The 16,512-nt window shown below is 39.8% G+C and overlaps 1 protein-coding gene across 1 annotated transcript in view; it reads left to right on the top strand.

The window, feature by feature from the left end:
• ABCA13 (ATP binding cassette subfamily A member 13) overlaps positions 1-16,512 on the top strand; it is a 470,652-nt gene that overhangs the window by 94,217 nt on the left and 359,923 nt on the right. The window contains 7 exon segments of the mRNA XM_020289932.2: positions 1,842-6,584; positions 8,090-9,236; positions 9,238-9,402; positions 9,404-9,467; positions 9,470-9,571; positions 9,574-9,919; positions 11,376-11,485. Of these exon segments, the coding sequence (XP_020145521.2) occupies positions 1,842-6,584; positions 8,090-9,236; positions 9,238-9,402; positions 9,404-9,467; positions 9,470-9,571; positions 9,574-9,919; positions 11,376-11,485 (6,677 nt within the window).

The following is a 16,512-nucleotide window of genomic DNA, read 5'->3' as shown; positions in this document are numbered from 1 at the left end:
AGATTTCTCACTTTCCTGAAATTCTCAAATATTCAATAGTCCTTGAAAGACAGGGACAAAATGAGTTTATATGTGCTCCAAGGACATGTTTAACTTTATGTTTGTGGACTCATAGCAGTTGGCACTGTGTCTTCCATGACAGATGCTAGATAATTAGATGTTGAATTAATGAATGAAAGCAATTGGACATTAAGTATAATTCATAATAAGAAAGCTGAACTTGAAATGAGAAAATCTGGGCCATGTGCTGTTCGTGCCTCATCATAAAAGCTTGAACCTGCTAATTTAAGAAGAAATTGAAAAGTTTCTTTTTTCATGAAATGGAGATAATGATGTGTAACCCCAAAGTGCTGCTGTAGCAATGAACTAAGATCATAGTTGTGAAAGTGCTTTATGAACTCTAAAGTGATATAAAAATGTGGCAATATTATTATTAGCAGTAAGTATTACTTCTACTCCAATTGTTACTCATACAACTATTGCTACTATAGAATCCTCTCAGTTCCCCATGCAAATATAGTTTTGTATTCTCCTCTGTCAATGCACTATTACTTGCATGTTAGTTTTACATACATTTCTATGCAAGGCTGGATTTAAGCAAAGTTTGTATTGAATTCCTAATAGTAGAACTTTTTTTTTTCTTAATGGGAATTTTTCCCAGGAATTATTTCAAAGCAGCCACTCTTCGTCCTACAAATAACAATTAACTAAACTAAGCCCATATATATATATATCTTTGTGCCCAGATCTCAGCTGTCAGAGAGGAAAACAACATTTCTGACTTTGATCTGTCTTATATCTGTCCAAGGTCAGAGAGTGTGTTACTCAACAGTAGTAGAAAGTTAAAGAAATTACAGAGTAATTCAACCCTTTAGGCATTCGTAGCCAATAAAGTTCGAAATACCTTACCTACAATTCTGAACTCTTAAAAGTATGAAAATAAAAGCTTTTCTTGTAGCTGGCATCACAACTCATTCAGTGGAGATTTTTGCCTAGACCAGTGTGTAGCTGTTTTAAGTCTATGGATCCCGCACAGCGAGACCAGTTCTCACTGCTGAAGTGTTAGTATGTTGACCACAGGGTTGCCCCAGTCCCCAGTGGGGGGCATTAATACATATCTGACATTTGTACCATGTTACCTTTATAAAGTCTGAATGTCTGAATTCTGAAGCACATATGGCCCTGAGGATTTCAAAAGTGAACTTGCAACTAACTTCTGAGTTAGAAGTTAGTTCTCCAAGGGTGGACTTCTACTACATGAGTGGACTTGTCATAAGCTCTGAGTTGCTCTTCTGAGAAACCTTTGTATTTAAAACATAAACACCTGAAGAGAAAGTATGCTACTATAATAATGAGTTTATAATAGTAGCATGTACAGCATTGTTGAAAGAGTACTGGAATTGCCTTCTGGGATGGGGATCCCAACAGTTTTCCCTAAATCACACGGGCAAGGTTCCTGACACATCCCATTATTTGGACTACCTCTACAGCTCAAGACATTTTTAGATGTAATATGGAATTGAATCCTAAAATTCTTCTGGCATAAATAGCAAACTTATCTTTAACCATCATACATAAGAATTTATAGGGGAAAATATATTTAGAATGCATTCTTTTTGATTGTAGGAAACACATTTTAAGCTAAATGTATACAACTATATTGTGAATTCCTAAAAATTTCAAATGCTCACATTAGTTTAATTTTTCTTGGGAATTACATTGTCTAGTAAATGTTTCACTTGTGTTTTACTATCAGTAAGTGAGAATTAACTTGGGAATCTGATAAATTTAATTAATGTATTTTTCTTTCTGATATTAAAACAATTCTATTAATATTACAGGGCCTTAAATTTCACAAAGCACCTTCTAACAATGGAAAAGAAAATGCATACCTTTGAGGATGAACAGATAGACTTTCTCTTATCATTTGTGGAATTTTTGGAGAAATTATTATGGCCTAATCCTTTTGACTCACCCATTGTCCCCAAATTCCATAACCTCCCATTTCTCACTGAGAATATTATTAATACAAGTATTTCATGGATAAATCATTTAAAAAGTTTAGAGAGAGACCCATCTACCATTGATACTCAGGAACTTTTGGAATTTAGCAAAGAAGTGATTGGAAAAATGCAAACTCTTGAAAGTCACTGGATAAGAAAGGAATCAAGAAATATTTTGAGATTCATGGAGTTAATCCTTTTTGAAATTAATCCCAAGTTACTAGAATTATGGCTATATGGAATTTCAGAAGGAGAAAGAGCTAAATTGGAAAACTTCTCTGAAATTTTAAATTTTTCTACTCCTAAAAATGAGATTCTTAGTAAAAATTTTAACTTTTCCCATTTGTTCCATTCAAATTGGCCTATATCACCAGCTGTGAACATGGATTTTGTACATTTAAGTGAAACTATAGTAAATAGTCTCTATGAATTTGGGTTTCTGAGACAGGAACAACTCTCAGAAGCTCTGGATAAAGTCTATGCTATAAGGAATGTATCTGATCTTTTCTCAGCTCTTCCTGAACCTCAAAAACAAGAAGTTGATAAAATTTTGACTCATATCTACCTAAATGTCTTCAAAGACAAGGATTCAGCTTTACTTCTGCAAATGTATTCTTCATTTTACCAATATATTTATGAATTCTTGAGCATTCAGAGTAGAGGGTCTTTGGTAACTTTCCTTACACAAATCTCAAAACACATTTTGGATATCTTAAAGCAATTTAATTTCCAAAACATTGGTAAAGCGTTTGCATTTTTATCTGAGACAGCAGAGTTTCTTGGGGGAATTTCTAACGTATCTTATTGTCAGCAATTGCTTTCAATTTTTAACTTTCTGGAGTTTCAAGCCCAATCCCTGATGTCTACAGAGGACCAAGAATTGGAAATGATCCATGCTACGTTGACAGGCCTCAAACAGCTGCTCATAGTAGATGAAGATTTTCGCATTTCTTTATTTCAATATGTGAGACAACTCTTCAATGGTTCAGGAGAAGCCCTGTTGGATAATGAATGCTTTGTTTTGGATAATAAACACATTTCTTCTGTGAATTATTCAACAGATGAGGGGTCTCCATTCATTCTTCCATGGGCACAAATTTTTTCAAACCTCTCAGCAAATGCCAGTGTTTTCGATGAGTTTATGGCTGTTCACTGTACTGTTTCATGGCTTCAAATGTGGACTGAAATTTGGGGAAGCATTTCTCAAATATTAAAGTTTGACATGAATCTTTTTACTTCTCTTCATGTTGGTCTCACTCAGCTTTTGAATGAATTTGAAAATGTGAAAATTTCTAAAAGCTGCCAGGGAATATTTGCTACTCATCATGTTGCCAGACTCATATTAAATTTGCTTAAAAATATAACTCAAACTGATGACTTCCATGATTGGGATGATTTCCTGGATCTCAGGGATCTTTTGGTAGCATTAGGCAATGCATTAGTTACAGTAAAATCACTTAACCTGGACCAGGTGGAGACTTCCCTTTTCACCTTGGAAACTGCCCTACATCAGCTGAAGACATTTCCATTAAACACAAGTACAAGCAGAGAGTTTTTCTATTCTCTTCTTGAAGTTTTCATTGAGTTCAGCCATATCTCAGAATATACAGGTAGAAATGTAGATTTGATAAATCAATTTCTTTCAAATAATTTCACAAATTATGGAGTAAAATTTGAGAGTGTCATCACTGAGCTAAAAGAAACAATATTATTTCTTAGAAATGTGTCACATGATCGAGATTTATTGTCTTGCATTGATATTTTCCAAAATGTTACTGACTTGATTTTAGAAAATGGCTTACTGTATGTAAATACCTCACAGAGGACATTACATATTCTGGCCATGTTAAATTCCACATTTTCCTCTGAGAACACAATTAGCAGATTGAAAGGATGCACTGCATGGGTAGACATCATAAACTATCTCTATGTGATGTATAACTCAAGTTTTTCACAAGACAGTCTTCAAAGTATTTTAGGGAGTTTCAGAGATAAGGAAAAAATGAACTCCATATTGAAAATTGTAACTTCAATGTTAAATATAAAGGGACCTCTTTGTTCCTTGAATGAATCAAATATAAATTGTGTAAATATTTACCTGAAAGATGTAACTGACTTCCTAAATATTATACTTACCACAGTCTTTGAGAAAGAGAAGGAACCAAAATTTGAGATTTTATTAGCTCTTTTAAATGATTCCACAACACAAGTGAAGATGATTATCAACAACTTAACAAGAGATTTTGATATTGCATCTCAGTCCAACTGGAAAAATTTTACTGAATTAATTCTAAGACCCACAGAAATGTCAGACGACATTTCTAACCAGTTTAAAAATATTTGGCTGCATTTAGTAGAACTGGGAAAGGAATTTCAGAAATTTATGAAAGATATTTCCTCTAACATCCTGGAAAATAATTCTTCTAAAACTGACAAGTTTTTCAGTATAGTTGCCACCAGTCCAAAGGAAAAGTATGTAAGAAGTTTGGGCAATTCCATTTATCATTTAGCTAGTTACTTTGCCCTAAACTTATCTCAGGATCTCCAAAATTCACCAAAAGTAATTTCACATGAAATAAAGAAAGGTGTGGGTCTTGGTATTCAACTGATGAGGGATGTGTTCAACTCCATAATGTCTGTCGTTCATTATAATATGCCACAAAATACAAGTCATGTTCAAGTTTTGAAGAAGGTCACTTCTCTCATGCGTACTCTCAAGAAGGCAGACATAGACCTGTTCGTAGATCAGCTTGAACAAATGAGTGCAAACCTAGTGGATTTCTTTAAGAATATCAGTAGAGCAGGAACTGGCAATTTAGGGAGCAACTTGTTTGTTGGCTTGATGGAAAAGTTTGTAGAGAGTTCACATTCTTGGAATGTAAATCATCTGCTGCAGCTCTCACGCCTGTTTCCTAAAGATGCTGTGGATGCGGTGGTGGATGTGTACTACGTGCTGCCTCATGCCGCAAGGCTCCTGCAGAGAGTGGTTGATAAAAATATCACTGAGGGCCTTAAGGATGTCTATAACTTCATGCTCCTTCATGGCATAAGCATTTCAAACATCACCAAAGAAGACTTTGCTGTCATGATAAAAACCCTTTTGGATACAATTGAATTAATGTCCGATAAACCAGGTATTGTTTCAGAGGTTTTAACTTGTCTTCCTGTAATTTGGTGCTGGAATCATACAGCTTCTGGATTTCAGCAGAATCTAACATTAGAAACCTGTAACGTCCAAGGGACTTCTCTTTATAGCAAAGTGGCCAGTGTACTTGACCACCTTCACCTGTCTCCCCGCGGTGATGATTCACAGTGTTCAGATGAAAGCTCCCAAGTGGAAATAACTAGGAAAGTCGTCTGTGCAATTCATGAATTAGTGGAGTGGAATTCCATTCTCCTGGATCTGTCTCAATCTTCACTTATGAAAACTGTGAAAAAATTTTGGGATAAAGTATTACCATTTATCCCACCTTCTGAAAATAACAGCATCTCTGAACTTTGTCCTGGGAGTTCCATAAAGCAAGTTGCTTTGAAAATCATAAAAAAACTAAAAATTGTCAACTTTACAAAAATTACACCAGGTGAAAACATTCTTGACAAACTAGCTGGTTTGAACAAGATCTTTAACATTAATGAAGGTGCAGAGCCATATGTTCAAAATAATATTTCCTTAAATTTGGGAAACATAATAAAATTGATTTCTGAGGATTGGAGTCCAGAAAATAGTACTCATTATCTGCTCTCTTCATTTATGATGCCCCTGAATGCAAACCTTACAGGTAGGAGTTTAGAAGCATTATCAAGTTTTATTGAAAAAAGTGAAGCAACTTACAACTTTGAAGAACTGTGGCTTGAGTTTGAACAAACAGTGAAACACCTGAAAGACTTAACCCATGACTTTAGTGTCAGGCGCCTGTTCTCTGAAATGAACAAAGAAATCCAGAGTATAAATTCGGTGGCTCTTCAAAACATTACTTTGCAACTTGCCCATTTTCTGGAAATCTTGGATTCATCATCAATAAACACATTAGAAATAATTGAAGATTTTCTATTAGCCACAAAAAACTGGCTTCATGAATATGCAAATGAAGATTACTCCAGAATGATACAAACATTATTTATTCTTATGGCTAATAAGAGTTCAACTGATGACATAGCTTTGTTGACTAAAGATATTATTACCTTTTTCAGCGCCCTAAAAAACGTTTCTAGAGAAGGTAATTTTGATGTTGCCTTTCTTACTCCTCTGCTAAATCAAGAACAGCTAACTAATTTCTCAGTTGTTCAGTTGCTTTTTGAAAGCCTTCTAATTAATTCGATCAATAACTTAGCTGGGAGTTCTCAAGAAGCAGCTCCAAATTTAAGTGATCCTGACCTTCAAATAATGAATTTCATTAACCTCACCTTGAACCATATGCAGTCAGAAGCTGGTGGGAGAATAATTCTCCCTCCAAGAAGCATGGTGGATTTCACAGAACAGCTTTTGAAAACATTCTTCTCCGTTTTACTAATGGAAAATTCAGAGAAAAAAATATCTCTTCTGCTAAAAGATTTCCACAAAGACATTATTGCAGAGATAAGGTGAGTCTACTTTTGCTTTATGTAGTATGTCCATTTGTGATATATCTCAAACCACTTTATTTTCTGGAGTATAGACATATCAATAGCAGCACTTGTATCTAACACCTTTGAATATCTTTGAAGTAAATGTGTCTTAATGAATATTTTATCAAAATGTCAAGGTAAGTGATTTTGATTGCTATCATCTAACTACAATAGTAGACATATAAACCTAGTCCAGAATGATTTATCACATATTATTACTCTTACATTTTTTGATTATGAAAACTATGATGAATTCCACTTTATATGGAGCTGAAAAATTAGTTTTTATAGATATATATACATATATAGCATGGTCATAATTTGAATTGCTGTAGTAACTGTTTAATCACAAATGAGGTGTTTAAATATTCTCATTCCAATTAATCTACTATGATGTTTGCATTTGGAAACATTAAAATTGATAATCACATCTTTATTCATATATATAGATATTCATATATTTCTAAAAATTTCTCTTGAAGGTTTCCAGTAAAAAGGCTGGAGGGAAATTTCAAATTATTCTGTGATGTCTGTTTCAGTCAGGGCTCAGCCATGGAACCACAACCATAACAAGGACTTAATCCCAAGAGCTGGCTTACACAGTTAGGGGCTGGATAAGCATGTCTAAATTGGTAGGGTGGGCTGTCTGGAAGGGATCACGGTGGGCACAGATGCCACGGGCAAGAGCTGAAGCTGCCGTACTCAGGAGGCGGTCAAGGGGGAAGACCCTGGGGAAGGGGGCACCGTTGCATGCCCAGCCATTGTTTGGAGTCTCTGGATCAGGGAGGTCCCAAGCCCTGTTTTAAAGCCTTCCAACTGATTATGTCATGCCCACTCAGGACAATAACCCTTTTCATTAACTTATAGTTAACTGATGCTAGACTTTAACTAGGTCTGCAAAATCTCCTCACAGCAGCACATAGATTAGTGTTTGATTGAATAGCCTAGAAAGGTGTATTTATGCTACAGAATGGCCACTAACTCTCATCTTCCTTCCAACTCTCATGGGAGAATCTCCCTTGTGGCCTACACAGACCAGAAACATATGAGGGAAGGCATCTGGGGCTATATTTCAGCCTAGCCAAGTAGACAAATCACAAAGCCATCACAGTGTCTAAGTGATTCACCAGTATTTTAAAATCCAGAAAAATATAAATATGCTTACCACTTTTTCAGAGATTTATCTCTTAGATTAAGAGTCCTTTTGTAGTCATTTCACCCTCTTTTCTAAAAGCATGTGACTTTTAAAATTGCTAGATCCAAGGAGTTGTAATAGAATTGTTCATGAAATTCCTTCACTCTTGCCATTATTTGGCAACAAACTATTAAGTTTCATCTGGAATTGTTTTAGCATGTCAACTTTCACTCAGTATTATCCTATGATGCCATTATAAAACAAATAAAGTTATAAAAATTATAATTTAACCTCTCCATTGCTAATGTATTAAACATGAAATTAAAAAATATATCTATGTTTACAGTTTTGTCCCAAAAGATAAAATTCCAGAAACTCTGAAACTAGATCAATTTCTTACCTTGATGAAAGAAAACAGATTGAAGAGCATTTTCTCAAGTTTAATGGAGACGGTATATCATATAATCAAAAGCTTATTTGTATTAGACAATGGACAATTTTATTTTGATAGTCACCAGGGATTAGAGTTCATGCAGGATTTAGCTAACACCCCTCGAAGGGAAACCTCCCTGAAAAATAAGGGTGAAAATAATTTAGAGTTTTTCACATTGGTGCGTCAATTGCTTTTTCATGAGAATAGTTCTGAGGACCTCTTCAAACTCAGTCAAGACCTTAGGTCAGCTCTTTGCCTTGTGAGCGAATATTCCACAGAGATGACAAACCTTATGGCCATTCCTTTCAACTCTCCTAATAAGGACTTCCATGCCTTGTGTCCTATACTCCAAAACGTCATACTTGCTAATCTAACTGATTTGCTTTTCTTTATAAGTAATTCATTGCCTCTAAGAAACAGAGCAATTTTAGAAGTTACTAGAGATTACTCAGTGTTTATTTCAAGAGCTGGTGAAGAAAGTCATGCCCTGGAACCTCTTTTAGAAATGTGTAGGACTCTGGTCATGCTGTTGAATGACAGTGCTGACCTGAGAGATCTCGCCATATTAGTGGACTCCACTGTGAAACTTCTTAAGCTGGCCAAGGAAGTTTTGGAAAAGATTGCCATAATTTTTAAAACTCATTTCATCTCTGATACCAAGGATGCTAAGAAATTCTTTGATACTCTCCACTCCATCATGCATCAAAGTGTTCAACACCTTGTGAAGGGAATATTAATAGCTACTTGGAAAGGAGAAGATGATTTGGTATTTGAAAGGATAAATGCTTTGTTGACACCATTTCTTGACTTGGCCTTTGGAAGGATTGGAGTCAAACCTTACATATCAGAGGACTCTGATATTTTCAATATATCATCTAACATACTCTCATATGTGAACCAATCTAAGGACTTTTATGATATTTTGTAAGAAATTGCTGAATTTTTAACATCCATGAAAATCAATTTGGGAGATGTGGAGCATCTTGTGGTAGTATTTAATAATGGGTCCAATATATTTTCTATGGATTCTATCAACTTATGGGAAGAAATTCTAGATTGCTTTAGTTCCTATAAATAACATCACCAATCAAATGAACTTCTTATATCCCAATCCAACTTCCACAAATAGTTGCCTTCAAGATATAAGATGGGAAATAATTCATGAAGTGATCCTTTTTTTGGATAAAAGATTATCACAAAACAGCACAGAAATAGGGTCTTACTTGAAAAAAGGTGATTGATCTCACCTTAGAACCTCTTTGGAATGTCTTAAAGGAGGATAATTGGAATTTTTAAATCTGTTGACATTTACTCAGCATCCAAATAACCTTTGGAAAACCATGGAAACAGTTGTAGAGGCCTCCAGTGGAATTAAAAGTGACTATGGAGGTGATTTGAGAGAAGTGTTATTTTTGACACATCTTTGATTCAGAATATAACTCATCATCAACTTGAAAAAGCAATCCAGATTGTCTTAAGTAGACTAGTTCTCTGGAGAAAAGGGCTTCTGTCAAACAACTCTCAGTGGCTAAATTTCATGAGAACTTTGTTTCAGCCAGTTTTTGAGGTTTTTATTAATGCAAGCACTGGAAAGAATGTCATGTCAGAAAAAGAAGACAAGACCAAGGAAGAGATGATTGATTTTCTTTATAGCTTCAAACCATTATCATGTTTCAGGAAATACCTGAGGGGATTATTTGTATTAAGTAAATACTGGCAAAAAATTCCGCTGACAGACCAAAGGTAATAAAACACCTACTTCACTTCATTTTTTTCTCTGCTGCAGCGACTATATAAAATAGAGCCGTGCAGGGTTACCCTGAGGCAGGGTAAGTAGTTCTTCTCAGCTTGAGCTTTCCTTATACGCTAAAGCTGGCTTCAAGGCAGAGTGACTCAAGTCTGGTCCTTTCACTATTTGACTCATTGCTTGGCATTCAAATATGACTTGAACTTATTCAAAATATTTCAAAATTGATTATTTTATTTTCGAAAGTAAAAGCTCCTATTCTGTTCACTTGTCCCAGGACTAGGCACATACACAGTTTTTCTACCTCCATCCTCTGACAGCCGAGGCTCCTGCTGTTCGACATGTGGGCAAGAATGTGTAGCTGCTCGCTTCACACAGAAAATTGTGCTTCCAGGGGTCGCTAAGCACAGGACAGGTCCCAGTGGCTGTTGGCTCCTGCCCTTTTTGGATTCAGCCCAACTCTACGTGATTGGCCCACCTCTGAGCTTTCCCAGCCTTGAACGTGAGGGCAATGGAGACCTGTTCTTGAGAGCTGCAGGCCTGTTGGCTTCATGCTTTGCAAGAAGTCTGTTGTCTTAGGTTGGAGGTCTTGTGCCCCTGGGTGTGCAGGGTCCCACAGATGCTGCACTTGCCCCACCCATCCGTTCTGTATGCGACAGTACCGTTTGGTCCATGGTCCCTGTCTGCCTCTGCCTTTCTCTCAGTTCCACGTGGAGATTGGAGGTACCACCTCAATCCTCATTCATTTGCCAGACAAGCTGACCTATTTCCTGCTAGTTCTGTTGCTACAGAGTTGCACCTTGCATCCAATTATTATTGTTTTTTTATTTCAGAATATTGTGGGGATACAAATACTTTGGTTACATATGTTGCCTTTAAAGCTTGGAAGGATGTTCTTAGTTAAGGAAATAGATGTCCATTGGCACAAAGAACCATCACTACCTTGAAATTTGACTGCTAGCTTTCAGAGCACCCTGCCTCTTCTCCTCATTGCCTCCAACCCCAGACTACATTCTGTTTGACTTTAGTGTTCTGCTCTAAATTTTCTTTTGGATTGGAGGTGGTCCTGGAAACCCCAGTTCTCTGCCAATCTGAGCTTTTATGTCAATCTTTTCAGTTCTCTGCGGAGGAAATTTACACCATAGTTCTACATACCATCGTGTTTTGACACCCTTTAATCATTTACCTTTGCACCTCAAGAAAAGACAAAGCAAATATATCAGGTTTATTGTCAACTAAATTGATGCTTTGAACTAAACTAGGAGACCTAAAGTTTTCTAAAGGTCTAGATTGTGTTATCCATGTTTTTCTTATGTTCCTAGGAAATAAATATGGTTGTGCATGGAGGATGGTTCTTACATGTGTGGTATGACTTAGCCTTCTACACAGTACAGATGCACATGGGTTGCAGAGTTTTACCCTTTGATGCCATTTTCAATTTTTTTTCTGAAGTGTTGCTGAGATGTGTCAAGTTTCCTGGCATCCTGTGAAGCCTTCAGCAGCCATTGAGATGCTGCAGAAAGTGAAGATGATTGTTTTGCGTGTGCTCATCATCTTTGCAGGTGAGCTGCTTGTGTAAGAAGTGCTTGATAATCGCCCCAATTATCAATTGCCCCAATTGTGCCAATTTTCGGAGTGTGGCTGTCAGTGGGACCAGTTGATGATTGCCTTTAGAGCCAAGTATAGCCGTCTTAGCTGGGCTACAAGGCCCTGGGGTGTCTGGACCACCCTCTCCAGCCTCATTCCCACTACTGGGACTCTGCTGCAGCCAAAATGCACAGCCCCTTCCTGCCACTGTGCTGGGCTTTCTGGGGTCCACGTCTTTGCTCATGGAACATGCTCACCCTGTCTCCTTGATCCAAGCTCCAGCTGTGGTCTATGGCCCAGAGCTGGGGGCATCTCATCCAGAGGACTGCCCCATCTGCTCTGCTGGCGGAGACCTCGAGGAAACTTTGAGCAAATGCAGTACTATACTTTCTTCTCATATTTCTTATATCTCTCCCCCCCCACCATCACCACTGGAGTCCACATTTCTTGAAGACAGCCACCATGTGATAATCTCCCGTGTGCACCCAGCACCTGGCACAGAGGGTGCATTCCCACCATGTGTGCCGAGTGGTCTGCGCACTTAACCTGGGTTCCTTACAGTGCTGGCACTTACCACTCCTGTTTTAGTTTTTGGTACCTCATTTTCTTGCAGTAGTCTATAAGCTCACTGAAAGTAGGATCAGTCTCTTATTAAATTGTGTGCCTCCATAACACTCAGTGCAATGTCCAGCCATAGTGAGTGACTCTACTGTAAGTCAATTAATTCATCTACTAAGATAATACTTACCCGATCTATTACTGCACATTTCAGTGCAATCTCTGTTTAATGCCACTGCTGAAGGAGAGTCCCACGAGCTGCCTTACAGGCTAACTCAATTATTTTGTTACTTTCTCTAATATGTAAGTATTAGGTTTTAAAGCACATGTGAGTCCATGGAATGGGCTGCTGCTGTTTAAGTAATTCCCACGTGCACACGTTTGTGCCTTCCCACGGCTGAGCCCTCTCAGTGGACTACAGGGCCGTGGGCTCTGAGTCGGCGGAGGGCAGTGGATGCTGGAGACATGACTCTGAGCCCAGAAGAGGAGGGGCGGGGGGCGGGAATGGGGAAGCTGTGGGTGGATTTGATCAAACCATGACAAGAGGAGGGAGGAGAGAGGTCACTTGGGTGCACCTTCGCTCCTTACCCCTGCGTGGAGCTCCGCATGGCTGGTCCTGGACTCCCCGTCCCTCCAGCTCATCTGATACCATGTGCTCATTCTCCCACCTTCCTCTGACTTATTGCTAGATCATTATTATTATTTAGTTGCTATTAGATTATTGTATTATCATTCTTAGATTAGGTGTTTTTTTCTTCTGGAAAGCTTTTCAGATAACCCTGCCCCAGGGATACCTCTGTGGTAGCCTGTCTGGGGTCAGGTGGCCCTGCCTGGGCTTTCCTCATGGTGGCCTGACCTCCGGGTTTGGCTCTTACCACTGTGTGCTGTTCTGATTATGAATGAGTGTCTCTTCCACAGCCGTGAGGACTGTGCCTATCTATTAATCATGATAAACCCAGCATATGGAGATTAGAACATAAGAGACGTGGATCGATGTTTGTTGAATGAATATATAAATAAATGCCAGGAGCCCGTCTACACTTATGTCTTGGTTCACTGGAATTCCTAAGTGTGCAATCTGTCCTCGTGGCAATATTCATCTGTAAAGAGGCAGTGGATGGGCCATCTGTGTGCTCTGGGCCCATTTTATACTATTGAGCCAACTGCATGGGGCTGGGGAGGATGCTATAGAGAGAAAGTCTGGCTTCCCCAAAAGTGGACACATGCCCAAAGTCCACCACCAGAGAGGAAAGGTCACTGGCCCCAGGGCGTGGGCTGCAGAGACTGGGCACCAGGAGTACAGACCAGCACTCATGGGGAGTGCAAGTGAGAAGTGAGCCTTGGGCAGAACCAGCATGTCAGATCCTTTTTTCGAAACAAACTCTAACAAATAAGATAAATTCTGGTACTGATAAGTTCTGGGAAGAAGCTAAAGTAAGGTGATGCAGGTGATAGTGAAGGGTGGAGGAGAGGAGGAGACTTTGGGGATGTAGCTCTGGGTGCGACATTTCAGGTGAGACCTGAGAGGTGAGGATGTGCCTGCTCTGCCCACTGTTACACCTGCCAGGGTCCAGGAAACACCCCAACGTGGACATGGTGGGCGTTCTATCAATACATGTTGAAGGATTGGATTGATCAATGTGTGAGTGCTGGCACTAGGCTGGCCACTTGTCACTGCTTGGGTTAATCCACACAACCACTCACAGGGCTCTGGCCAACGTGCTGGACCTCCTGGTCTGCAAGGCCACTTCCTCAGTAACGTGATGGCCCCTTGTGATTATGCAAGATCGTGTCTGGTAAGGCTTCATTGTCCTCACATGTCTTCAGGTGCAGAATCAAACTTGACTCTTACAAGAAATGATGTAATGGAAGGAGCAGGTGTTTTAGATCAAGCCAGCCAAGTTTGACTCTCCACACTAGCTGAGCGACACAGGGCAGTGACCGAGTCTCTGTGAGCCTTGAACAAAGAATGGGGTGACATGGATTTCAAAGTGCAGTTGAGGGGATTAAATAAAATGAGGTCACAAACACAAGTCACCTCCAGGGCCCCTGCCTGTCGTGGGTGCCTCATCCATGTTAGTTTCCTTTGCTGGCCACGGTGCAAGATGGAGATGAGTCTCCCTGCACACCATTGCGAAAACCATGCCTCTCTTCCTAAGAGCTGGTTTCCCCGCGAAAACTGGTAATTCAGGGACGGTGTGACACAAGATCAGTTCTAATCTACTCACTCACCTCTTTTTTGTAATACAATCATTTCTTCGAACCCCAGAATTAATTGATTAGTTGTTTGGCCTAAGAGACACGAAAAAAGATTGAAGAATGGAGGGAGAAAGGAAGACAGCTTTGATGCAAGTGAAACCCCAACTGCCATGGAGGGGTTTGTGGAGGTTTTTTTTTTTTTTAAGACAATCTCTATGTCCACTTAGATGTTGTGAACATTGACGATATTGTTGAATATAAAGTGATGAAGCATCAAGTGTCTAAGTCTACCTTAGCATGGTGGATAAATGATTTCTGCACATGGAATCATGCTCTGGTAAAATTCAGACTTCTTTCTGGTTCTCAGATGCTTATCTGGCATGTTGAATTCAGCCATGTTTGAAGACTTAATTATTTTGACATTTCACAGTCAGCTAATGTAATGGATTTTAAATGAATTAAATATTCCTTAATGCCTGAATTTATATTTATTTTGCTGTTCTGTATTGCAGCTGCTAAATTAATATAGCATATTTGAAATCACATTAGTAACAGAAAATTAATTTTTAATTTTTATCTTTTACTTAAAAAAACTCAAGCATACTAATATTTGAACTGCCATCCCACTTTCCTTATTGAACTGTCACCCCATCCTATAAACTAGGAGGGTAGTGACAGATCCAGAAAAGGTTAAAAGGCCCCCCCACAAAGATTTGAGCTGGAATGGACCAAAATGGGCAGGTGGCTTCTCTTCTGTCACACAAAGGAATAGCAGTCAGGTCTGTTGTAATGTTATTATCACTATTGAAAATGAAGTAGTTATTTGCCATATTATAGAGCTGACTTTGGGGTCTTCATGAGGGATGCTGTCACATTCCTCCTCCTGATCTAGGGCTGTATGTATGACAATGGCAATTGCACGAGAGCCCAGTAGGTCTATACAACTGGAAGAAACCTCAGTGGGCATCTACTTTAATCTTCTAGTTTCACATTCTGGCAAATGGAGGCCCAGAGAATGTCAATGAGTTGCTCAGGGTTTTGGAGTGAAGTCTGATCCCCTCTCGGTCCGCGGGGCTGGAGGGAGCAGAGTGGAGGGGCCCAGGGGAAGCTGGCAGAGCTGGGAAGGCAAAGCGAGGTCTCTGAATGTGTCCTCAGACCAAGAAGAGGCCAGAGCAGGTAGGAGGGGCTGGAGCCAGGGACGTGAAGAAACAGTGTGAGCCTGGGAAAGAGAGGACCTTGGAGGGTGGGAGGAGCCAAGGCTCGACAGGACCTTACCAGAGTCAGGACACGTGTCAAGTGTCCTCAAGGGCAGGTGGCAAGACGATGTCAGAAGCAGGGTCAGATGGAGGCCCGCGGCTCGACGGCTCAGCACAGCTTCCCGCGACCATAACGCCCCTGACCTGACCTTGCAGAAATGCGGGGTGTGGCCACTGTCTAGTCCGTGTCATTTTATATTAAGGGAATAAACGGTGGATACAGCCCATCACTTTCCTAAGGCCACACCGTCGTTGCAACAGCTTTTTCATGTTACATTCCTCGTTCTTTGATCTTGAACAGTGTAATTCCTAAACATGTTACTATGTCTTCTCCAAAGCAGAGGGTCCGTATATGCTTAAAGATAAGTGCCACGAACCCCGACCAGAGTGGTGTGTGTGTTACAAGGGACACGTCATCACCGCCCACGGTCCGCAGTTTACTCGAGGGTGCGCGCTGGGTGTTGCAGGGTCCAGGCTGTGGACAGATGTGCAGCGTTCGTGCATTTGCAGCAGCTCACAGAGCAGTTCCCTGCCCTGCGTCCTCCCTGCTCTGCCTACTCTTCCTCCCTCCCCCAACCTCTGACAACCAGTGATTTTTTCACTGTGTCCGAAGTTTTACCTTTTCCAGAATGTCATGGAGTTGACATTGTACGGTAGGTACGTGGCCTTGTCAGGTGTGCTTTTTTCACTTTGTAATATGACCCAACTTTTTAAAAAAATGACTTTTGAGAAACAATGTAATAATTTGAAAGTCAGGATTTAATTTTTTTCTTTCATTGAAAAAATAAAAAAGATTGTATTCTTCATAAACAGACATTTTCTTTTCTGTCACGAGCAAGCACCTGGAAGGTACAAAGCCACGTGCTAGGTGCCACAGCGACAGGGAGGGCCGCACAGGGCCCGTGCTGGCGGGGTGACCCCGCAGTGGGTGCCCGCAGGGCAGGGAGCACCGCGGGGCGGGAGGCCTGGGCGGCTGGGGAGGGGCGCGT

Source organism: Microcebus murinus, chromosome 9 (genome assembly GCF_040939455.1).
Source record: "Microcebus murinus isolate Inina chromosome 9, M.murinus_Inina_mat1.0, whole genome shotgun sequence".
NCBI lineage: Eukaryota > Metazoa > Chordata > Mammalia > Primates > Cheirogaleidae > Microcebus > Microcebus murinus.
This window is presented reverse-complemented; position numbering and strand designations above follow the sequence as displayed.